The sequence below is a fragment of the Octopus bimaculoides genome, chromosome 6 (assembly GCF_046866305.1).
Source record: "Octopus bimaculoides isolate indiv1 chromosome 6, ASM4686630v1, whole genome shotgun sequence".
NCBI lineage: Eukaryota > Metazoa > Mollusca > Cephalopoda > Octopoda > Octopodidae > Octopus > Octopus bimaculoides.
Genome location: NC_142933.1, coordinates 78,287,476 through 78,314,239, shown reverse-complemented (window position 1 = coordinate 78,314,239; position 26,764 = coordinate 78,287,476). Strand labels below are relative to the sequence as shown.

Below are 26,764 nucleotides of genomic sequence, written 5' to 3'. Positions count from 1 at the left end.
ATAGTCCTGAGCTTTGAAACCCTCAAAAGAGATATCTTGTACCTGATTATATCAACATAGCAAAGAAACGGGGTTTTTTTTCTCTGGTACTTTTGCTGAATGAAACACACAGACATACTTAAGAAAACACACACATACAAAACTTAGACATACTTATTTAAGACCTTCATTTCCTATAGAGCAGTGGCTCTCAAGCAGGGTCCATACAACACCTGAGGGTCCATATAATAATTTTGGGCGTTCATGCTAGCAAAATAGTAAATTGAGGATCCACCATAGTATTTTTAGTGTCCATGAAAAATTTTGATTTAGATGTATTCCTTGCAAGAAACAGATTTGTTTCCTTCTCTAACGTTTTACTTAGTTCAAACTACACAAACGAATGTGTGAAAAACGAAATCGGAATTTTGAAAAAAGTTTCTTTTTTAAACATGGAATGGCTATGGGGGTCCACCGGAATAAAATAGTATTCAAAGGGGTCCATAGATTAAAAAAAAAAATGGTTGAGAACCCCTGCTATAGATTATCAACCACTTTTCTACACTATTCTTGACTCGGGGCTGTCTTGTTGGCTTTGAATTGTTGTCAGTGCTTCTGTGACTTTGTTTTTTTCTAGGTAGGAGTTTTGGCCCTATGCAAACCCCTTTTTTACCTTTGGGAAGAGGTGGTTCATATTAGTGGTTCTTTGACCTGTCCAGCATGGAGTTTGGGTTCTGCCAGCAGGGCTCTCAGTATCATTTGATGCACACAAGCCATCATACTGCGACAATGACTGGACCTTGTGGTGGTTAGACACGTAGACAAAGCAAATATTAAACACACACTCTCCGTTCATGAATAGACGTTAGAAAATCAAGTATGCACATGCGCAATAACCAGCACAAACATTCAAATGAAAATAGATACACACACAAACACACAAGATACATATAAAACATAACAATGTAACATTTTGTGAATGAACAATCTATTAGTGTTTGTGTGTATGTGAGAGAGAGAGAGAGAGGGAGAGAGGGAATAAGAAAGAGTTAAAGATGAAAGAAGGATGATAACTGTTCTGTTAAAGTAAAGATACATGTATTTATGTTCACTAAGTGAATGTGTGTAATATATGCATACACACATATATATATATGTCACTCACACAAATGTATATATATTTACTTCCACAAAACAGTTGACTATAAAAGGGAACAAAACACGTACAGTTTGTGTGTGTCATTTCCTTTTGTAGTTATATATTGGAATGTGCATAAAATTTGAAGTAGTAAGAAAAAAAAAAAAAGATCCAGTACTAATGTTAAAAGTAATATAACAGTGTTTGAAATAAAATATTTATGCAGAATTACAATGATTTCTCATGCAGTTTGGCCACAAACTGATTCTTTTATTTGTTAGGTATCCTCAGTTTCACTTAAGACAGTCATTTGTTTAGTTGTTTTAGATGTTCAGCTTTCTTTCATAAACTTTAGATTTTTGAACTGGTAAATAAAGATATTCCGGATGCTCTTTATAACATTTTTTATGGTATATTTCTTACATATCCCTTACTTTGTGTCCTTTTAATAAAACAGCAACTTTTTCCTTTTAATTTTGTAAATGTTGTTTTATACTTAATTGTTTGTAACATCTTTAATAGATAAATAGATAAATAAATAAATTAATAACAACACCAGCTACAACAATAATAATGGTTTCAAATTTTAGCACAAGGCCAACAATTTTGAATCAACTCCAGAGCTCAAATGGTACTTATTTTATTGACCTCAAAAGGATGAAAGGCAAAATCTGTCTCAGCAGAATTTGAAACCAAAACGTAAAGATGGATGAAATGCTGCTAATCATTTTGCCTGATGTGCTAATGTTTTTGCCAGCTCACTGCCTTGATGATGATGATGATGATGATGACGATGACGACGACGATGACGACGACAACGACGACGCAGCAGCATCATCATCATCATCATCATCATCATCACCATCACCATCACCATCATCATCATCATCATTCAATGGATATTTATCCTCATGTTGTTTGTTGTTAACACAGCGTTTCGGCTGATATACCCTCCAGCCTTCATCAGGTGCCTTGAGGAAATTTCAAACCTGGGTTCTCATTCCTAAGGTATTTTTGATGTTATTCTTCTTATTATTATTGTTAGTGTTCAGGTCACTGCTTGGAATCGAACTCGGAATCATGGGGTTAGTAGCCCATGCTCTTAACCACTATGCCACGGGGATATGGCATAGTGATTAAGAGTGCGGGCTACTAACCCCAAGATTCTGAGTTCAATTCCAAGCAGTGACCCTAACACTAATAATAATAATAAGACAGAAACAATTCCTATCATAGTAGGTGCCTTAGGTATAATAAAAAAATATTCAGACAAATACATAACAAAAACACCAGAACTTACAAATATATATAACATACAGAAAATTGCACTACTGGGCACTGCACACATCCTACGCAAAACACTTTCAATACAGTAACCATAAGAGCATCACAGCAAACCACAGCACATATCCAAGGCACACAGAGCTGCACTCGGTAGTGAAGTGAAAGCACGTTATAAAAATAAAACTACTGAACAATAATAATAATAATAATAATAATAATATCGAAAAATACCAAAGGAATGAGAACCCAAGTTTCAAATTTCCCCGAGACACCTGAAGAAGGCTGGAGGGTATATCAGCTGAACCTTTGTGTTAACATCAAACAAGATGAAGACAAATATCCATTGAATGTAAATAATGTACATAATTCCTCATCTCTTAGATATAGAACAGTAGTAGTAGTAGTAGTAGTTAGAGAGAGAAAGACAAGTCATGGTACAACCACAAACCACAGAGTGTGCCTGAGTCAGAAACTTGCAAGATCCTGTAGACTTTCTGATGCGAACGGATCAGGTGTTTGAGCACAACTAACCAGACTTAATGGTGGTGAACAAATTAAACTATGTATGCTCTGTAATTGATGTTGCATGCCCATTTGACTCATGGATAGTTAAGAAAGAAGACAGTAAAGTAGAAGTGTATATCCTCTTAAATACGAGATAGCCTGACTGTAGAAGATGAATAAGGTGAAGACAGTGCCAATTATTATTGAGGCCTTAGGGACAGTATCAAGACATATTGAGAAGAAGATATAGAAAATGGGAATGGGGTGTACAGTAGAGTTGTTGCAAAATGTTTGCCTCGTGGCATGACCAGAATCATCAGGAAAGTACTTGATAGTTGCAGAGAACAAATAGCATGGTACCATAGGCTACAGGTATCAAGCCTACCACTCATGCAACATTACAGGAGTTCCAACAAAACCTAAATTAGAAGATATATTATAACAATGATAAAAGGTGCAGTAACATAAAAACCTAAATTTTAACTGATTAAGGTGCTAAAAGGTAGCATGGTGAACTACACTGGCTTTGCATATCATGTCTTTTAGTCAGTGTAAGAAAAATATGATTAGTGTAATTACAAATAGAGGAGTCGGAATCTGTGAAGAGATGAAGTCAAATGTTTTGTGTACCAACTCCACATGTGCGTGTATGTATTCAGGGTTGACTGTTTCAGAAGCTTGCTTTCCAGACATGTGGTCTTGGGTTTAGTCCCACTTCATGAAGCCTTGGGCAACTATCTTCTATTATAGCCCAGACTGATCAAAGCCTTGCAAGTGGATTTGGTACATGGAAACTGCAAGAAGTCTGTTGTGTGTGTGTGTGTAATCTTGTCTGACATCTTGTGATGGTTATAAACAAGCATCATCATCATACAAGCAATGTTGTTAGTTTCCAGTTTTCTGTGTAAAACAACCTGGTAAATAGAAAAGTATTACCTTGATTAGAAACAGGTGAAAGTTAGTGACAGGAAGGGCATCCAGCCATAGAAAATCTGCCTTAACAAATTCCATCTGACCCATGTAAGCATGGAAAAGTGGATGTTAAAGGATGAAATGATGAATGTTATGTATGTATAAATGTCTCTGTGTATCATCATCATTTAATGTCCGTTTTCCATGCTTGCATGGGTTGGATGGTTTGACAAGAGCTGGCTAGTCAGATGACTGCACCAACCTCTATTGCCTGATTTGGCATTATGTTTATATATCTGTATGTCTGTGTATACACACACACACACACACACACACACACACCTGTTTGTTAGCAGCTGTTTTGTGTGTTGTGGATGGTGATTTAAAGGCTGAAAAACTTCAGTGTATTGGTGACTTTTCTTTGACATTGTCACTATTAATGCAGCTTTCTGTGTAGTTTTTGACAAAACAACATGAGCTAATGGATTAGTTGGGAAGAAAACACCTGTTTTATGTGATATGAAATCAAGGTTCTGGGAAACCCAGTTGGAGTGGGTTTCATTAATTTTCATTGTGATTTATTGATTCATTGTGAAAACCAATCAGATTGGAGACTGTAATGAAATTGTGATTAGCAGGGTATACATGGAGGTCTCAGTATAATCCTTAACACAATAGCATGCTTTCCATTTTGAGATAATATGACCTTCAATTATGTTATTTTTTTATTGGAATCTGTATTCCATTTCAAAATTCATTAGTGTTATTTAAATTTTGCAAAACATGACAACATTCTCCTTTTTCAAGGCCAAAGTATGTTAAGAGACACTTCACTAAAATTAAGGCAAAATATCATGCATGATGCTTATCAAATTTTGATAAATACACACACACACACACGCACGCACGCGCATATATGTGTGGGAGCATATGGTCTAGTAGTTAGCGTGTTGCACTCACTTACATGAGATCATGGTTTCAGTTCCTGGACTGAGTGGTGTGTTGTGTTCTTGAACAAAACACTTCATCTCACGTTGCTCTACCATCATCTGAAAACCTGACATACAGCCTACATTGATTTGATGGAGGGAGTGAGCTAATGTATAGCACAAACATTTGATCATTATAAACAAATCATCTGTGCCAGTTGTTGAGCAAGAAATAGCAGAACTGCCTTTTTCAGACAATGAGAGGCAACCATCATCATCAGTATGTGTGTGTGTGTATATGTATATCAGTATGTGTGTGTGTATATATATATATATATATATATATATATATATATATATGAGGCAGCGAGCTGGCAGAATCGTTAGCATGCCGGGCGAAATGCTTAGTGGTATTTCATCTGCCATTACATTCTGAGTTCAAATTCTGCCAAGGTCGACTTTGCCTTCCATCCTTTTGGGGTCGATTAGAAAAGTACCAGTTACACACTGGGGTCGATGTAATTGACTTAATCCCTTTGTTTGTCCTCTCTATGTTTGGCTCTCTGTGGGCAATAAAGAAATATATGTGTGTGTGTAATGTATGTATAAATATATGTATGTGTATATGAATATAATAATGTATTGAATTCTATTTATCCTGTTTGTTCTATGAAACCCGTACATTTATGAATGTGTGTATGTGTGTGTAATGTGCTGAAATTTGGATTTTTTTACTTAAATTAATTAGTCATTAAGGACTTATTTTTTGTTTTTTGACTAGTGTCTGTTGTCTGTGTGTTTATTTTAGCATTGTACTATTTTGTAAGTAATGTCTGCATTATTAATTGGCTAATTTAAGTATAGCTGTGTTGGCCACTAATGTTTTCCTGGTGAGTTGGTTTTTGTGTGGTGTAGTGTAATGTCTTTACTTCTTGTAGTAAGGATATGATGAGCCATCGTAATTGTATCAACTGTATGGCAAATATAATAGCTGGAACTATGAATTTCATTTGCAACAAAGACACTTTCTCTCTAAGTGCAGTGCTTACTGTTTGATACATGTGTGTAAAGTTGTATGGTATGTTTGTCTACATGAATGGCTTCAGAAGTTAACTAAAAAGAAAAAAAACAACTGGGTATAAGTAGGTTTATGAGCAATGTGTATAAGTAAGTTTATGAGCACTGTTTATGAGCAGTGTCTATAAGTGGGTTTATGAGTGGCGTGAAGACTGTGCTCAAGGACTCCAGCTTAGCTGTGTTGTATCTCCAGCTTTCTTCAACTGTTTCCATTGATTATCATGGAATGTTCTCAGGAGAATTTCCTGACTGTTGTGTAGGTCAAGATTTCACTGTCACTGACCCCAACTATACTGGCAACTTTGCCCAATTAGTTGTTGAACAAATCAGTGATTTTGCATTATATATTATCATGTAATCATGCCAGTTAGTATCCACTGGTGTGTGACTGTTTGAACAGGTCTCTGTCATGCACAATACTAAGAGTCAGGAAGGATCATTTCAAGTACCTATGCACTATCTTCACTGGTGATCTCCATATTTGGTGTTTGTAATTGTTGAGCATTGTTGGCTCCTGTTTGTGACATACTACTGTGGATTTATTGGTTGGCATCAGCTCAAAGCACAGTGGGTAGGATATGAATATAATTGCAGTGGTAGAGATGGTTGGACAGGGTGATTAGAGGGGAAATTTCATAAGAATGTGAAACAGATGGAGTAGAGGTGACTGTAGCAAATGATGGTGTGAGATATAGGAGTGGCTCATGGGTTGTGGTAGATATGTAAGGGCATTGAGAGTGATGATAATAGCAGCAGATAAGAGAGATGTTAAGGATGGAATATAGCAGAGTGGAGAAAGCAACGGGGAAAATAATATATAATGCATTTTTCGTATCACCAGCATTATTGAAGTCACCATGTAGCTCACAAGTCAGAAAAACCCTGGTAGTGAAACTGTTGCTTCCATATGTTAGGTGGGGGTTTAGGTATATGGGAAGAAGTTGGAGTAGAGGATTTTCTTGTACAGGAGCTAGATGGCTGCTCATATTCAAGAGAGAGAATGAAGATGAATTAGAGGTATCTCCAAGGAAGTACACAGTGGGGATGAGGTGCCCTGGTGGCACCTCAGGTAACAGGAGTAGAAGCAGGTGAGGGAAATGAGGGTTTACCAGGGTGTGTGTGGGGAAGAGATAGGGGAAGTGGGAAAGGGAGGTAGGCAATATCTGTAAGGATTGAGGGGAAGGGTGCTTGAGTTGGGGAGGCTACAGGGATACTGGCTGTACGGTAGTAACAATACTATTGATAGAGGAAGAAGAGAGAGAGAGAGATGACATGTTTTGGTTGGTAGATTGTTGGAGCAGTGTAGAGAGATAAAACAGGCATAATGCATAAGAGATAATTTGGTGGTGAAGGAAGGCCACTTTAACATTTGGGTGTGGAGAACAATATTGATGAAGAATAGGTAACAAGTGAGATGATTCCGAGTAGCAAGAGAGAAAAGTGGTATACGGATGCTGGTGGGGAGCTGCATTGAATGATATGGTGGTGGTAGGGATTGATTGATTGGGGTGCTCGTACACACATGCATAGACACGCACACAGATATCTATATATGCATGCTTATATATATATGTATACACAATATACGTCCACGCAGTGCTTTGAGAAGTCAGTTTCATCACGATGGGCTGGTTTTCACAAGAACCTCGTATCGCCAGATATCCCATTCCTTTGTCATTTCCTCTGTGAGGTTCAGGATCCTAAGGTCAACATTCACCATTTCATCCCATATCCTCTTGAGTCAGGTGGCTAGCTGGCTTCCTGAAGTTGGTGTTGCAGATCAATAGGTTATTTGCATTGCAGAACTCTAGGAGCCTAGTTCCCTCTTCATTTCTGGTACCGACTCCATGGCCCCCATGTACACCATGGGAGATACCAGATTGCTGTCCGACATCCCATTAAAATCTCCAGCCACAAAGAGGTAGCCTGCAGAATAATATCATAAAAGTGATCCTTCTGTTCATTTGGTAGGCCCGCTTGTGGGGCATAGGCGAAGATAATTGTAGCTATACCATTCTGCAAGACTAGCCTGAGTTTAAGTACTCTATCGCACACCCTCACTACCTCTACGGCCTTATCCACCCATTTCTCTGCAAGAAGTATGCCCACACCCTCTATTCCATCACTATTACCTTCCCAGAAGAGTTTATACCTATGTGCTTTGCTTGTCAGGACTCTGGCTGAAGCTCCTCTCCATCTTACCTCTTGTACGCAATATACATCAACATGTCTCCGTTCAAGCATCTCTACAATCTCGCTAGACCTACCTTTCAGTGTGCCTACATTTAGACTGCCAACTCTGAAATCTGGGAAAGAGATATGGGAGGTAACACAGGAAGGAGAGTATATATATATATATATATATATATATATATATATATATATATGTTTATATATATATATATTTACACAGCTGTCCTTGTCCTTATGCATCACATAACTAAACCAACGCAGTTTTCTTTCTTGCACACATCTGATGCCTCTTATATCCAGTTTTCCTCCTAAATCATTTACACTCTGTCATGCAGTAATCTCAGTGCATGCATGATAGAGTGTAAATGATTTACGATGAAAACTGGGTATAAGGGGCATCAGATGTTGTGTGCAAGAGAGAAGATTGTGCTGGTTTGGTCATGTGATGTGTATGGATGAGGACAGCTGTGTGAAGATGCGCCAAGCTCTAATTGTGGAGGGAACCTGTAGAAGGGGTAAACCCAGGAAGATGTGAGACAAAGTGGTGAGAAAGGATCTTTGGACACTGAGCCTCACTGAGGAAATGACAAAGGACTGGAAGATGTGGTGATTTGTTGTACTTGAGAAGACGCACCAAGCTAAGTAAAATTGCAGTCTTCCATACATACAGGCTTGTCCTTTCAGGTGCTGGTGCCACATAAAAAGCACCCGTGCTGCATAAATGCACCCGTACCAGTAACATGTAAAAACACTCACCACACACTTTGTTCAGTGGTTGGCATTAGGAAGGGCATCCAGCCATAGAAACAATGCCACAATAGACAATTAGAACCTGAACAGCTCCCCAACTAGCCTGCCCATGTCAAATCGTCCAACCCATGCCAGCATGGGAAACAGACATTAAACAATGATGATGATATATATGTGTGTGTGTGTACACACAGATACACAGTGTGTATATGATATATATCCATTTATATAAATATGCATTTATACACGCACTGTGTGTGTAAACGTGCTTGAAAGTGTGAGTCACTGTTTCTCTTCACAAAAACATGCCATTTTGTACGCCTGACTGGCCTTCGTGCGGGTGACACGTAAAAGCACCCACTACACTCTCTGAGTGGTTGGCGTTAGGAAGGGCATCCAGCTGTAGAAACTCTGCCAAATTAGATTGGAGCCTGGTGTTGCCATCCGGTTTCACCAGTCCTCAGTCAAATCATCCAACCCATGCTAGCATGGAAAGCGGACGTTAAACGATGATGATGATGATGACACTCCCTGTATTCATCTCTTATCAATGCCATCAGTAAATGTATTGCTCTTCTCTTTTTACAGCTTTGAGTTTAATGAACAAAAGTGAACAAGTCTGTCAATTACTAAGTTATTGTATGTTGGTTTGAAGTCTTTCACATTTCTAGGAGAGCATACTGGATTTGAATAAAAGAAAAGACCTCACATTAGTCAGCTTAGATTTTTGAATAATATCAGAGACCTTCATTGTAGCTTATGATAGCAGCTACATTTGATAAATCTTTTGCTTAAACTTCACAAAACTTTCTGGTTTTCTTTGAAATTATGTACAGAATATAATTTTAAACGATCATTTTGAAATACTTTTTTTCTCAAGTGTCTCAATATGTTTATTATCATTACATGTAGTACAATATTAGGCTTGTGCACAGTGATAGGTTAGCTGACAGAATCGAGTACCTTGCAATATACTGGTTTCAAGTTTTGGCACAAGGCCAGCAATTTCAGGAGAGGGGTAAAGTGGATTACATCAGCTCCACCAGGGTTCAACTGGTACTTATTTTATTGACTGCGAAAGGATGAAAGACAAAGTCAACCATGGTGGAATTTGAACTCAGAATATAGAAATGAATGAAATACCCAGCATATTAACAATTCTGCCTGTTCACCACCTGAAAATACTATCCAATATATTGAAATTAGTCTTGTTCTTCTAAATTTCAGTTCAGATCCTGTTTCAGTTAACTTTTCTTTTCTTCCTTCTGAGATTAATACAACATCTTCATGATTACTCCAAAGAAATCAATAACAATACTAGGTTCCTATATTGCCCTCAGGACTAGATATCCTACAGATAACTAAACTATAAAACCTGTATTCTATCTATCGATGGTGGTTTTGCATTAGTTATTTTTTGATTTTGTCATACACAAATGCAGTACCTATCAAAAACAATGAAATAAACCTGTGTTGTGGTTATTGCAAATTGTTCAATAATTTGGGAAGGAAATACATATTACAACCTAACATCAAATGGTTTGTGACACTGCCTCAAAGAGGTATGATGCAGGAATATATTATGTATCAATTTCAGTGCCGACAGCTATTATATATGTTTTATTTATGAACTAATGGATACACACAAAAAATGTTTATTCAGTTCCTATTATTCTGAGAATAATTTATAAAAAACATATTTCTGAGTTATTTTCATTTGACTTGTATGTATATATGTGTGAATCTATACATATAAATTTGATATGAGTGATTCTTTCTTGTCTTGGGATTCCTGGTCAAACGGCTGGGTGGAATTGCACGAAAAATTACACATGTGTAGAATGATCCGGTGGTGATGCTGGGCTTCGTACTTTTTTCACAGTTCCCATGGTTACCAACATAATCTACTATAATAATAGGCTTGTGCTTATGAATGAGAAAGGAAGGGGTGATAGATGAATAAGGAAGGAAGGAAGGGTGTGATGTCATACTTGGTAGTGGGATGATGAAAATTGTACGCTGTAAAAATAAATCAAACAGCATTTCAACTCTGTGTGAATATATGTGTGTGTATGTAAAAGGGGGGTATGTGAATGTGTGTGCGTGTGCACGTGCAATGGAAGTGGGATGGTTCATCTTTGTTCACTTAGTATTTGGGTTTATTTTTTGATTTGGTTGAATCTTGGTTGTTTTTTTTTTTGTTGGTCAGTTATTTTTAGTGTTTTGACAGAAAAAAGTCATTCTAAAATTGTTTTTTAATATAAGCATGCCCAAACAAGTAAAATGCTTACACAGAGCAGGTTTTACAGCCACATCATCCAAACCAACTGGGTGAAACCAGGCTTAGCTGCTAGTATACATATATGAATGAGGTTGTGTCTGTATGTGGTAGAGTGTTTGCTTGTGTTGTACTCAGTCTTTTTTTTTTTCTTTCAAAGTCCATCTCCTTTGATTTTCTCTTGAACCTCTGAGCTTTTTAGAATTCAAGTTAATTTTAAAAAGCGTTTACTTTGCCCATTTACCTTTTTGCCACAGATTAGGATATCCTGAGAACAATGTAGGTACTGCCTTTAGCAAAATACATTAAAAAAAACAGTAAAACAGTGTTGATTGATTATTCTCACATCTCCAGGAAGAGTTGTGCACTGCCAGGTGGCTTTTGATGATTTGACTTAACAGCAGCATTACTTCCGGTGTTATACAATAACTCATGAGAGAAATTGATTTTACCGCTGCAAGTTAAAAAAAGACACATTGTGCAATGACCTGTTGCGCCTGATGAACTTTGATTGTGTACTTTTCTACATCTAGTTGTAGTGGACCAGAGATAGTCAGATGTCTAAACCAAAGATATAGCATAGTGTTAGTGAAGGGACACAATTTGTCAATCTCTTAAACACTCAGCCATTATATTTAATAGAATATACTCACAATCTTGGTAGATTTTGTGAACTATTTGAAACTAGTAGTTATTTTTAATTTTATATGTGTCTGAATCCATCCTGTTAAATCTAAACACTAGTGACTATCTAGACCATACATGGCCACAGAGTTGCTCTGTATATCATAGAGGTAGTTTGCTATTGCTTTACTCTTGTTCGACTTTTCTCACAAGAAGAATTTAATTCATTACATATTCACAGCAAAGTGGATTGAACCATTTTGAAAATTATGTGTCCTGTTCAGAGCACATAAATGTTGAGCACAGAGTTGCTGATCTCTTGGATGGTTGTCTGCCCTCCTATTCTTTTAAATATTTGTACTCTTTTACACATGTACACACATATGCAAATATGCAATTGTTTTTTCACAGTTGAAGACGTGTGTGTGTGGGTGGGGATGTATAAATGAAAAAAAATTATCACAGCTTCTCATTGCATTCATCAAGCCAATGAAGGAATTGTTCAACTTCAAGTCATTTCTGATTCTGGTTCTGACCATCTTGTCTTTTTAGAACAAGTATTTAGGAGTAAATTATCTAATATGTGCTTCCCTTTTTAAAATAGTAGGATGTGATTTGATGTAGAGGTTTCCTAACTGGAGTTGAATGGACTACTTCTCAGTTAGCCAGTGCTACTGCAGTTTTGAATGGAGTGGTACCTATTTACAATTAAAAGTTGGTTGTAGAACTACTGACTCAATGTATTTCCAGCTGGTTGCCCACTTGCCTCGTTTGCACTTTCATTATCATTGTTTAATGTTTTTTTGTTTTTTTTCCAATGCTTGCATGAATTAAATGTGTCTTCAGCCTAGCATAAAGCCTCTTGTAGTTTCTGGTCATCTTCTTTGTAACATTGAGCATCTTGAGATCAACCTTTACCACTTTCCATGGCCTTCTTCATTCACAAGTTCTTTCCACTGGGATCACTTGACACTTCTTTACCTAACCATTGTCCTCCTTAGGCATCACATATCTGTATCAATACAGTCTCTTTGCTATAAACCATTCAACTTATGCCCAGTTTTTCTTTCAACTCATTTTTACTCCACCTATCATTCACACTAACGCTACACATCAGCAAAGCATGGTTACCTTATTTGTTTTCAACCTTCATAGTCCTCATTGCTCAACTCTTACTTCTTCATTTCATACTTGAGCATCACTCAATTACTCTTCATTTGAAGAATCCCTTTGCTACCAACAGAAGTAATAACTTTTTCCAGCCCATTCTTATTCTGCTACTGAAATCTTGAAACTCACTTTTATTACTGATTAGATCACTTAGATACCAGAAGTTATCAGCTATATCAAAGAGCTTTCAATCCATTCTGGTGCATCAGATACAAACCCAGTCCTCTGTCAGCTTGTCTGTGATCCTACTGTATCATTTGTGCAATCATGATTTACATTGGATACATTGTATGGAATTATTAACAACTCCTTTTCTGTATATTGAGCACAGTCATTTCCCAAATAGTGTTAGTCCTGTTTTCTTTTGTCTAATTTGGATTTTTGTCTTTGTGGGGTTTATTTTAAAAATTCTCAGTTTTAGTCTTTGCTTTCATGCATGGAATTTCTTCTGGATTCAACTGTGATAACTAGGTTGTTGGCTGATCCCATGAACAACCAGTTTTAAGCTTCCCTGTTATGACCTAGGGTGCTGTAATAAACAGTTGAGAGCTGGGACCCCTTTCTAGTATCAATCTGAATTACCTTTAATCTAAGCTAATTCTCTTCCTAATAAGTTGTGCTATAAACTCTTTGTGTATATGTACAACTAGTTCCAAATGGGCATTTTTGCCTGGATTGCTCTTTATATTTTGATTATAACTTTTATTGCAGTGAGTTGGTAGCCTTATTAGCATGTTAAACAAAATGCTTAATGGCATTTCTTCCAGCTCTTTACATTCTGAGATCAAATTCTGCTTAGATGAGCTTTGCTTTCCATCCTTTTGAGGTTGATAAAATAAGTGCTAGCTGAGTACTGGGGTTGATGTAATTGACTTACCCCTCCCCTCAAATTGCCAGCCTTGTTCCAAAATTTGAAACCACTATTGTTATCATGGCTTTTTTTAGCTTTCCTCTTCACTTTCCACTCTACTCTCTGTACTAAAGAAACTGTATCTGAAACACCATAGCAATTAACTTTTCCCATTTTCCCAATTTTTTTTAAATATCAAATTAATAATTTTTATTATGATCTTGTCTTGGGTGTTTTTGATTTGTTACAATAAAGAGTTAAAACCGATGAAGTTGTAAAGATGTTTTAGTTTACTTGAATTAATATTATTGAGCTCTCTTTTCTTTAGCATTGTGATAGCCCCACTCATTCTTTTTTGCTTTAAATGAGTGTTTCTCAACTGTTGTTGTACCCCCACTCTGCCACTTCAAATAACCCCTCAACACCCCCCAAAAAATGTGCTCCTCCATGAAGGGACAAAGTTAGTATATAACATAAGGTCATGAGAAATTATAAATAAAAGACTTAATCCTTTTGTTACCATATTTGTATTGAATTTGTTTCAGTTAATTTTGAAATTAAAGAAAAATTTAGTAAAAGCTGGTATTTGGAATATAAATTAACATGATTTTAGATAGGTTGGTAAAACAAAGATTACCTGCCATTTTTATTCACTTGTTACTTACATCCTATTCTGAAGTAACCTACCAACCACCAAAATATTGCTACTTCCCACCTTGAGAAATACTAGGAGTGAAATAATGGGAAATGGAAAGAAAAGGTACAGCACTAACAAAACAGCAACTATTTCATGAATGAGTCCAGTAAATGCCTGGCCTGTGTTTTATTGGGCTGAAATTGACCTTGCAAATAGTTATTTCCTATTCAATCATACAACCATAAAAATGTAGAAAGAATTGAGTTAAATCCTTTGACTGGGGACCGTAGTTTAGTTCATTGCCTTTTAATTCATGAACCAGGAACTGGTAATTACATTTCTCCTTTATAGTAATAATAATGATTTGTTTTGATTAGGCATAAAGCCAAAACTTGTATATAGAGAGCAGAGAGAACAGATGATGTAGTATGGTAATGTAGTACTGGATGGTTGCCAGTAACCCATTGATGTTTACTTTATCAGCTGCAGTGAAGAAAAGTCAACCCCAGTGTAAAGAATCTTTAGTTTGTTACATCTGGATGAAATCTGCAACGAGGGAAATACTTTCTGAAATTATCAAAACAAACGATAGGGACTCTCTTTCTTGGAAATTTTTATTTTATAGCCTTTATCTTATCTATTTTCTTTCTATTTATTTCTGTCCTTGACCACTTTGTTTTATAGGTCAAAAAGTGTCTTTGATCTAAATTTTTCCTTGTATATTGCTTTGATAATCATTTATCTACTTAACTGTATCTGTTTATTTTGATTCTCTCAATCTGATTTTAGTGTATGATTCACTCGTTCACAAGCCATATTTGATAATATAATAATGATTTCTGATATAGTCCCATAACCATCATTTTGGTGAAGTGTAATTCATTTACCCCCCCCCCCCCCATATAGAGACGACTGCGCTGGAATGGTTAGGAGTTGCGTATGGATGAGGACAGCTGTGTGAAGAAGTGTCACACCCTAACAGTGGAAGGAACCTGTGGAAGAGGTAGACCCAGGAAGACATGGGATGAGGTGATGAAACATGACCTTCAAATGTTGGGCCTCACAGAGGCAATGACAAGCGACCGAGACCATTGGAGATATGCTGTGCTTGAGAAGACCCAGCAAGCCAAGTGAGATCGTAGTTGTGGCTGATGCCAGTGTAACATAACTGGCCTGTTTAAAAGCACCTGGGCAATATGCTGTGCTTGAAAAGAGACCTGTTGAGCCAAGTGAAATCATGGTCATGGCCAATGGCAGTGCTGCTTGACTGGCACATAAAAAGCACCATTCAATCGTGGTCGATGACAGTGCTACCTGACTGGTACCCGTGCTGGTGGCATGTAAAAAGCACCATTCGAGCATAGCCGATGCCAGTGCTGCCTGACTGGCACCATGTAAAAAGCACCATTTGAGTGTGGTTGATGCCAGTGTTGCCTGACTGGCACATAAAAAGTACCATTCAAGTGTGGTCAACGCCAGTGCTGGTGGCATGTAATTTGAGCATACTCAATACCAGTGCTGCCTGACTGGCTCCCGTGCCACAATAGTACCAGCTATAAGCACACATCTGCAGAAGGCAGTGTGACAGTAATTAAGATATGTTATGGCAAAAGTGCGGATAATTTTTGACTCGTATGTAGGTGTAAGCATGAGCATGTAGGTGCGGTGTGGCTGTATGGTTAAGAAGCTTGCTTCCCAACCATACGGTCTTAGGTTCAGTTCGATCCCATTCTGTGGCACCTTGGGCAAGTGTCTTCTGCTATAGAGCCAGGCTGACCAAAGCTTAACGAGTGGATTTGGTGAATGGAAACTGAAAGCGGCCCATTTAATATATACAATAACATATGCATGTTTGTGTTTTTTCTACATGATGTGAGGACTATTGACATCATGTGGAAAATATTACTTTGCTTGGGAATAAGTGAGGTGTGGTGACAGGAAAGGTATTTGGCTAAAGAAATTTGCCTCAGCAAATTCTGTTTGATCCTTACAAGCTTGGAAAAATGAATGTTAAATGATGTTGATGATAATGACAGTGAATATATATCTCTGAAAAAACCCAATAAACTGATGTTTTCAAACAAAATATCTAGTAATTATTCTGTCCAAGTTACACAGACACTGTTGTACACCCATCTGCTCACATTCATCCTATTTCATTCCAGATGGTTTCAGTCCTCTAATTATACTGTGTCTGGCATATATTCTGTATACTGAGAGAATTTCTTTATTGACATTATCACTAGCAAATCCTCTAGATTTATACCTGGCTCTATGGATTATATTCACTCCACCATCAGCATTGATTATAAGGTTTAGGTAAAAGAAGCAAGCAAAAGCGTTTACAGGTACATTCTCTTGTATCATAGTCTATATAGATAGTTTCATTGAAATACTTTCTTGTCTTTAACTATTTAAGATTTGTTGGGTTGTCAGTCTTCAAAGAATTCCTTTTTATCTTGTGCCCGTTTTACTGTATACATTGGTTTTATAATACGCGGATTCTGTTGCTCTGTCAAAGTTTGAAATATTTGTATTAACCCTTTAGCATTCAAACTGGCCATATCCAGCCAAAATATTTAACCTGTTTTATGTTGAAAATGGCCAGATCTGGTTTCTCCCATCAACCCTACAATTTCCTTCTAAAACTAAACCATCACACCATTGAAATATCAAAGCTATGAGATAATTAATTTAAAATAATATAAATAAACAAACATTACATTTGGCAGAATAACCTGAATACTAAAGGGTTAATGCAGACGTTTTGATACTTGACCTTATTTCTAAATTTTGAACTTATCTTACAGCTTATTCCATTGATTTTGCTATCAGAACTAAGTTTGTGTGCAAAAGTTTACAGACACACTTGGTCCTAAATTTGGCTGCAAAGCTTTTAACCCCCCCCCCCCCCAAAAAAAAAACAGGAGTGAAGTCTCAAGTCTTGTTATTTGCTTAGGACAGGTATAGGAACAAGGATCAAATAGCTGTAAACTGTGAACTTCTATCTTGCCGTAGTGGAAACACAACCAACAGCAGAATGTATGAGGAGTAACAACAACCTTAATCTTGTAGTGATGGAATCAACTGTGTCGCCGTTTATTTTAATTGTAATATATATATATATATATATATATATATATATATATATATATATATATATATATATATATATATATATATATATATATATATATATATAAATATATATATATATATATATATAAATATATATATATATATATATATAAATATATATATATATATATATATAAATATATATATATATATATATATATAAATATATATATATATATATATATATAAATATATATATATATATATATATAAATATATATATATATATATATATAAATATATATATATATATATATATAAATATATATATATATATATATATATATATATATATATATATATATATATATATATAAATATATATATATATATATATATAAATATATATATATATATATATATAAATATATATATATATATATATATAAATATATATATATATATATATATAAATATATATATATATATATATATAAATATATATATATATATATATATAAATATATATATATATATATATATATATATATATATATATATATATATATATATATATATATATATAAATGGACAAGTTCACATAAAACTTGTGCATGCCATGTGACTGGAGGTTTTTAATTATTTAAACAAGTGTACAACATTTGTTATATATTGATTAGGAGTTCAATACACAACAAAAAGTTAAAAGAACAGAAAAGACCATTGATAAATAGTTAACTGGGTTGCAAATTCTTCTCTAAAATGATGTGAAATTTTTCATTTTCAAACATGGGTTTAACTACATTACATGCTATCTGTCCATACTTTCTTTGTACAATATTTGCTGTATATATGACTGATATACTTCTCTTAATGAACAGAAGCGTTCGTTTTTCACTACCCAAAGCTCTTTTATAAATATGGTATCTTTAACTCTTTAGCATTCAGATTATTTATTCACATTGTTTTGAATTAATCATGATGCAATTGTTTATTTTTAGAATGACAATGTAGGGTAGGTGTGAGAGGCCTGATCTAGTCAGCTATGACCAGTATAAATGCAAAAGGGTTAAGTCTTTGAACCAGTTCTAAGATTAGTTGCTTATGTAAAGGTCGCACTATAAATAGTGTGAGCAATGAGCTGTGGTAGTTGTTGAAAAGAAAGAAATAGTTGTGTTGCTTTCCAATTACCATTTATCATGTATTCATTGTTATTTTCAGTATATCATTCTTAATTTTCAAAGTAGCTAATTTATAAGGTTGACTTGTTAGCTGTTTGCATTAATGTAACAGAATAGCAATTTACTTACATTACAGAACTCACTTTTAACTGGCCTATACTTTAGCTTTCTTAATATAGAATCAAAATATCTGACTACATCTTTGTCTTGATCACCCCTTCCTCAAGGTGGCAAGCTGGCAGAAATGTTAGCATGCTAGGTGAAATGCTTAGTGGTATTTCGTTTGTCTTTATGTTCTGAGTTCAAATTCCGCCAAGGTTGACTTTGCCTTTCAACCTTTCAGGGTCGATAAATTAAGTACCAGTTGTATTCTGAGGTCAATCTAATTGACTGCCCCCCCCCCCTCCCTAAAAATTTCGGGCCTTGTGTCTAGAGTGGAAAAGAACACCCTTTCTTCCCTCTTTCATTGATTCCTCTAAAGTTTTATTTTTTCTTTACGTTTCACTCAACCACTACCATCTTTGATCACAATTGCATTGAAGTTGTCACCTGTTCCTGTTTGACAGTGATTGATTCCTTTGTTACTGTTTGTTTCTATAATAATAAATAAAACAATTGTTTATGTGAGCTTCACTTACATGTATTTGCAAATTAGTGAGAGTTCATCAGAGGTTTCTATTTTTCTTCCTGAATTATATATGTTGAGTTTTCTGTGTTCACTGTGTAGTCAGTCAGTTGTCTTAAAAGAAAAAGTCTTTTTGCCTCTTGAATGTTGAATATTGTTTGATGAATACATTTTGGAAATTTAAAAAAATACTTTTTGTCTTTTCTTTTATTCAGGTTTACAGCAATGCCATATACTAAAGTGTGTAAACTTTCTTAAAAATAACCCCAGAGTTGCTGACCACTCTGTTTGTGACTTTGTGCCTGTTAGCACTAGAAACACATTTTTTTCGTCCACATTTCTATTTTCAAAATGTCTGGCATTACTAAAAATCACAATCCTCACGGACTCCGGCCAACAGGTTTGGATCAGATCTGGGATGATCTCAAGGAGGGTATTGAGCAGATATACAGGCGAGAAAATATGGCAAAAAGTCGATATATTCAATTATATACGTATCCTTTTCTTTGAATAATAATGTTTTGGTTCCATTGATGGATGTCTGCAAATTTTTGCTCTTGACACCTTGTATAAACGTAACCTTATTAGAAACTTTTTTTTTTTTAATTATTAATATGTATATAACAAATTTTTCTAATCTAATTCATCAATCATCTGTTTTTCTATTCCAGGAGCTTTCTGAAAGATAACTATATTTTATCGGCAGCAGTATGGTATAGCTACATTTTATTGGTGGCAGTAAGGTGCAGCTACATTTTATTGGTGCAAGTATGATAAATGTTTGTGTTTTAAGTGTAGAGTTTGTTATCTTGGGAACAGAAAGGAGCATAATATTCCATTGCATGTCAAATAGATTCAACTCAAACATTCAAACCTGCAAAAAAACAATGTTATCAATTCAAGAGTCATGAGTATATATCTCCTTCAAATGTTTTTGTCGAGGCTCTGGTGCAGGCTATTTAAATGTCATGTGTCTCAGTTCACAAACAGTTAAGTGCCAGGTTTTCTGAGAATGTTTCCTGATAGACCTGAGCATTTACTAAGAGAGATTAGTTTCTATTCCACTTTGTAGGCACAGCCATAGTGTAGTTAAAAAGTTTGCTTTCCAACTATATGGTCTTGGAGTCAGTTCCACTGTGTGGCACCTTAGGTAAGTGTCTTCTGCTATATCCTCAGAACAGCCAAAGCCTTGTGAGTGGATTTGGTTGTTGGAAACTGAAAGAAGCCCTTTCTATATGTGTCTGTGTGTTTTTGCACATCCACTTCTTGACATCATGTGATGGTTGCAAATTTTTGTCCTCTAGAAACACATGTCTGGTCAATATTACTATGCTTGTAAACTGGTATGGGTTAATGACAAGAATAGCATCTGGCCATAGAAAATCTGTCTCAATAAATATTATCTGAGCCAAACAAACTTGTAAAAGTAGAGTTCAAAACTAATGATGATGATTAACATGACTGAACACTGAATAAAGTTCAGCTACTACCTCTAGTGAATGCTTTTGGCATTTAGTATATACTACTTATAGGCATTTCTCTTAGTAATTTAGTGTTCCATCAGCTGTGGTTACAAACTAGCATTACATCGGATTTTTAAATACTTTATTCTATTTATTTCGGTCTAAACCTGGCTGAAAATAATTGACATTCCATGTGAATTGTTGACCTGTGAATAATCTAATACTTTAAAAGAAATATTCCTCACTTTCTATCCATTTTAATAATTTATCAAATTATTTCAAAGTATGGGTTTTGCTTATTCACTTTTCTGCGCATTATCTATTGAATTTATATTCAAAGTGAAAAATAAGCAAAAGTATTTTTTTATTTTTATTTTTTATTTTTACAAAGAAAAAACAAAACCCATTAAATCAAGGACCATTGTGGATTCATTCTTAAGAGTTTATTAGCTAGCAGTAGAAAAGACATCAAGGTGTAAAAACAGTTGCTTAACTCTTTGCCTATCTTGTGTATTATATGTTATACACAGGGCATATTTCCCTGGCTTCTGTGTATCATATATGATACACATTGCCAATTTTTTTTTCAACCACCTGAGTAACTTGGGACTTGGCTTTATTGTGCAGAATGTATGAAACAAGGACTTACTATAAATCTGTAAACAAGTATGGATGTTTAAGACTAACTTATGCAAATTTTTTTACCTAGGTAAAGGGTTAAGAAAGCTAAAAATAAAAATAAAACTGTCTCTTGAATGGTTGTAAAAAAAAAAAATAGTTGAGATATTAATAAAACATTTTCTATTTTGTTTCTTCTGAGAAGAGGTAAAAATATGCACTAGGAAAAGTACTAAGGTCCATCATCATCATAATTTTATATCTGCTTTCTGTTCTGGCATTGGTAGAACAGGTCTTAGTGGTTGAGCCATTTCTTATTTGGAATTACTGCTCTCCCAAAAGGGTTGGGAACCATAGGTATAATTGCTCTTGAAAGTTGTCTCCAGGATGGCAATAATCCACTAACTGAAGCCAATAAAAGTAGAGAAAAAGAAGAATGTATGAACATGAATATTTATTTGTATAATCTCTCTCTCTCACACCACCGCCACTGCTGCCACCACCACCACCACCACCACCATAATCATCATCATTTTGTGTCCACTTTCTATGTTTTTATGAGTTAGACAAGTCATTGCAGTCCTTCTTGATGAGTCAGGGGATTACGTCTTGCTCATAAGTTTCATTTTTGGCTTTGTTGGATGCCCATCCTAACACCAAATACTTTACAGAGTTGACCGGTTGTTCTTTTTTTTTTTTCTGTAGTGCCAGTATGAGGGAAGTTGTCATGTTTTTGATCAGATCCCATACTTAACAGTTATGGTTGTGTGTAGCAACATTAAAGTATTTTGTTGTATCCTGTTAGTTGTTTTCAACATTTTGAAAACAACTAACAAGGGATTTGATTTAAAAAAGAAAATGTTAAATGAATCATCTCCATGCACTCAGTAAGTGGAACAAATAGTAGATTCATTGGCATCAAACTTGCAGCTCATTGTAGTAAAGCTTCTGCCATCATGTATTTTCTAGATCATTTCTATCTTTTCTTGTTGAGAACACACTTATCTACATCATTTGTTAGTATCAGGTGTCTCTATATTTTTCCTGTTCATTGGTCCCATGTTGATGGGTAGGAGTATGTAGATCTGTATGAAAAAAATATGCAGCCTTGCAACATAGTCATGTAAACATTACCAATGATCAGTGCATTCTAGGTAGCTGAACATTGTGGGTGGCTGCTGGGGCACATTTTTCTAGTACAAGCAGAATATTTGACTGATCACCGACCTGTGTTATCACAAATCAATCCTAAATAAGCATAACTTGGTTCACAATTGACTGTACCATGTTACCCAAGATCAATGATGAAGGAATCAGTAATGAATTTTTACTAGAGTATTAAAAGCAAAATATCAACTCTATGATATAGACTGTCATATTATCAAGTTGAGAAGCAATAGTAAGCTGACGGTCTAAGGTGGTGAGCTGGCAGAAATGTTAGCATGCTGAACAAAATACTTAGCAGTATTCTGTCCATCTTTATATTCTTAGTTAAAATTCTGCCGAGGTCAACTTTGCGTTTCATCCTCTCGGGGTTGATAAAGTAAGTACCAGTTGAGCACTGGGGTCGATGTAATCAACCTACCCACTCCTTCAGACTTGCTGGCCTTGTGCCAAAATTTCAAACCAATATTAAACTGACAGTGTAATGTGCTTAAAAATGAGGTTTTTTTGAAAAGTAACATGCACCTGGTGCTTGTTACATTGTGTTTCTCTTTGCTTCCTGTTGTCTTTGAATATTTGCATCTCATTAATGCATTTTATCTTGTTGATGTGTTTTATCTCATTCTGTTGCTATCAGGTTTGACTAGATTTGATTTACTAACTGATGCTGAACTTCATTTGTTTTTCCTTGACTTGTTTAAGCCATGTATATAACTACTGTACTAGTGTTCAGCAAAATACCAGTCAGGGACAGCAGCCCAGAACACTTACTGGCAAAAGAGTTAAGCAGCCAACTGGAGGTGCACAGTTCGTTGGCTTGGAACTTTACAAACGATTGAAAGAATATCTGAAAAGTTACTTAGTTAAATTGTTAAAGGTAAGTAGTCATCTAATATTCATTATTCGGATTCTAGAGAAAGATACTTCCAAACTTTTTAAGGCAGCAGATATTTAAATTAATAACAAAAATAGAAGATGAATATGTTTTTGAGAAGTAAATCTTTACTAACAGACAAATGGGAATAAAATGAAACTACAGTGTATTTTATATGTGCATGCATGCACACAAACATACACACGTATGTGAAAAATTCTTCCAAATAAGGTTATTTTGAATTGAAAAATTTTGTTTATTCATTAGAAAAAGTAATTTATTTCAACTTATATTAAAAAAAAAATCCTGTTCATTGTGGAAGCTAAAATGTTTAATGTACAACAATTAAAACCAAGATGTTTTACGATTACTTAATAGACTGTTACTTTTTCTTGTTCTTACTTTGCTTATAATTATGGAAACATGTTGAATAAATTAACTGGAAAAGCAACTAATGTACCATATTCAGTGGTGATCACATGGGTATATTAGATGCACCCTAATCTCAGCAGTGCTTATTCAGGTAAAAGAAGTTTTCCGTGCATTAAAGGATGTAATATAGGTCCAACTTTGCATATATGTCCTGGGGTAATTTTTTTCCTTTTTGGGATGGCTTTTTTTCCCTTAAAAGCACATCTTACATACCATCAAATATGGTACTGCCATGTCACATTTCTTCCCACTTCTCATTTTTGTTCAGTCTTCAACAGAACTACATGACTTTGTGGGATCTAACAGTATATATATATATATATATATATATATATATATATATATATATAACTTAGCCACCTTTTCATTCTTTTTGTTTTTAAATTAATATTTATTTCTGGCATAGACACATTGTCATGAATTTTAGATTTAGTTGGGTTCTTGGTTGGTATTTATTTTATCTCTCTATTCTCCATGAATGAAAGGAAAGTCAATCTAAAAAGAATTTGAACTGAGAGTGTAAAGGAACATACACTTCTTAATCTGCTTCATTGTCTAAATTGGATACTGGTGTATAATGGATTGTTATGCAAATATTAGTTTAAGAGGCTTTGTACTAATGTTACAAGATTAACCTTTTAGCATTCAGATTATTCTGTTAAAAATGATTTATATTCATTCACATTGTTTTGAATTAATCATGCATTTTCTTGTATCTTCAAGAGTGTGATGATATGGTAATTTATATTTTGAATCATCATCATCGTTTAATGTCCGCTTTCCATGCTAGCATGGTTTGGACGGTTTGACTGAGGACTGGCAAGCCAGAAGGCTGTACCAGGCTCCAATCTGATCTGGAAGAGTTTCTACAGCTGGATGCCCTTCCTAATGCCAACCACTCCGAGAGTGTAGTGGATGCTTTTATGTGTCACCAGCACGAGGGCCAGTCACACAGTACTGGCAACGGCCATGCCCAAAATAGTGTTCTTTACGTGCCACCTGTACAGGAGCCAGTCCTGCGGCACTGGCACCGACCTCGCTCGAATGATGATATTGTAAAATAGGTGTGAGGGGCCAGATTTGGTCAGCTTGAACATAAAGCAGGTAGAAAATTTTGGCTGGGTATGGCTGGTTTAAATGCTAAAGGGTTAGATATCCAGTCATCTTGTTTTTTTTCGCTGCAAAAACAAAAACCAAAAAATCTTTCATATTTATTGAACCAGCAATGATTGTTTTATTTTTAGTTCTTCTTGTCGTTTGTCATCTGAAATATTTCAATTGCTGTATTTTACAGGACAGCAAAGACTTGCTTGATGAAAATGTCTTAAAGTTTTATACCAAACAATGGGAAGATTATCAATTCTCAAGTAAAGTTTTGAATGGTGTTTGTGCCTATCTAAATCGACATTGGGTTCGTCGAGAATGTGATGAAGGAACTAAAGGAATTTATGAAATTTATTCTGTAAGTATTGCAAATGTTATACTTTCCATTTTATTTTTATTTTTCACAAACACTTTGTTGACAATAAATACCTCACTTTTAGTCACAATTTTGTATTATCAATCTACATTGACTATTTCACTTGGATCAGCTGTTTAACTGGGCTTTTTGTTTTATTTTGTAGCCATTTGGGTAGGGCATTGTGCATCACCCTTCTGAGATGGGTGAGAAGAAGAGAAGGGGTTTTCTTAAATAGGAGATCTGGCTTGAATGCTTGCAGCAGAATGGACTTCTGCACAAAGGTATCCAATGTATCCTTTGGTACCCTTTGTAAAGAAAATAGAAAATTTCAAATGTCATGAAAAACTGCTAATGTTAAAAAATATAAGGTACTTAGGATAATAAATTTCAATTGAAGAGAAAAGAAGACCATCAGGTGAAAGTTCTTAAAAGATTAAATAGTTTCATCATCTTTGATTTACCATTCACTTTTTCCAGCTTGCATGGGTTGGAAGGAGCTTATTGAGGCAGATTTTTCTACAGCCAGATGCCCTTCCTATTGCTAACCCATACCTGTTTTCAAACAAAGTATTTGCCCATGGCCAGACATTTTTTCATAGAATTTTGGGAATGAATGACACTGTGACACTGCTTATATGCTAGTGACTCACATTTATAGCTATCACCTGTTGTTGAGACACAAACATGCATGCACATGTACATGCACACACACACACACACACACAACAGATTTCTTTCAGTTTCCATCTACCAAATCCACTCACAAGGCTTTAATTGATCCAGGGCTATTGTAGAAGACACCGGCCCAAGGTACCATGCAGAGGTACTGAACCCAAAACCATGTGGTTCAGAAACAAACTTCTTAACCACACAGACACATCTGCCCCTCTCTTTACAGAAATAAAATTGAAAGTAACAACAATAATAATATACTTAATATATTGGTTTGTTACTTAAAAGTTTTTTAATTACTATATCATTTAAAAAACAATTCATGAACAGTTTGTAATCCTGTTCTTTTGTATTGTTTCACTAATTAAATTCATTTTTTATTAAGTTTCCATGCTCTTGTAACTATGTGAAGTTATCAATTCCCAAGTTTATATTTATTGTTTCCATCATCTTCATCATCATTGTTTAACATCTTTTTTCCATGCTGGCATAGACTGTACAGTTTGACAGGAGCTGGCCAACTGGGGAGCTGTCCAGATTCCAATTGTCTGTTTTGGCATGGTTTCTATGACTAGATGCCCTTCCTAATGCCAACGACTTTAGAGAGTGTGCTGGATGCTTTTTTTTACATGCTACTGCATGGGTGCATTCATGCAGCACAGGCATGAGTGCATTTTGCATGACACTGGCATGAGTGCATTTTATGTGGCACTGGCACCTGCAAAAGACATGCCTATATGTATAGATGACCACAGTTCTGATAAAATATGTGAAGTTGTTTGTTCCCAAATGCTGGTTGTGAACTCAGTCTTATGATTTATCAATGGTCATGGTGCAAATGTAAGATGATATTAATAGTGTGTATCTGGC

General features: G+C 35.3%; 1 protein-coding gene across 2 annotated transcripts in view; it reads left to right on the top strand.

Annotated features, from left to right (window-relative positions):
* The window catches only part of LOC106871142 (cullin-1), a 120,152-nt gene that overhangs the window by 35,850 nt on the left and 57,538 nt on the right, over window positions 1–26,764 (top strand). For both annotated transcript variants that reach the window (XM_089354127.1, XM_089354128.1), the window contains 3 exons: window positions 19,425–19,703; window positions 23,157–23,331; window positions 25,055–25,222. In XM_089354127.1, coding sequence (XP_089210253.1) covers window positions 19,561–19,703; window positions 23,157–23,331; window positions 25,055–25,222 — 486 coding nt within the window. In that variant the 5' untranslated portion in view covers window positions 19,425–19,560. The remainder of the gene's footprint in view (window positions 1–19,424; window positions 19,704–23,156; window positions 23,332–25,054; window positions 25,223–26,764) is intronic.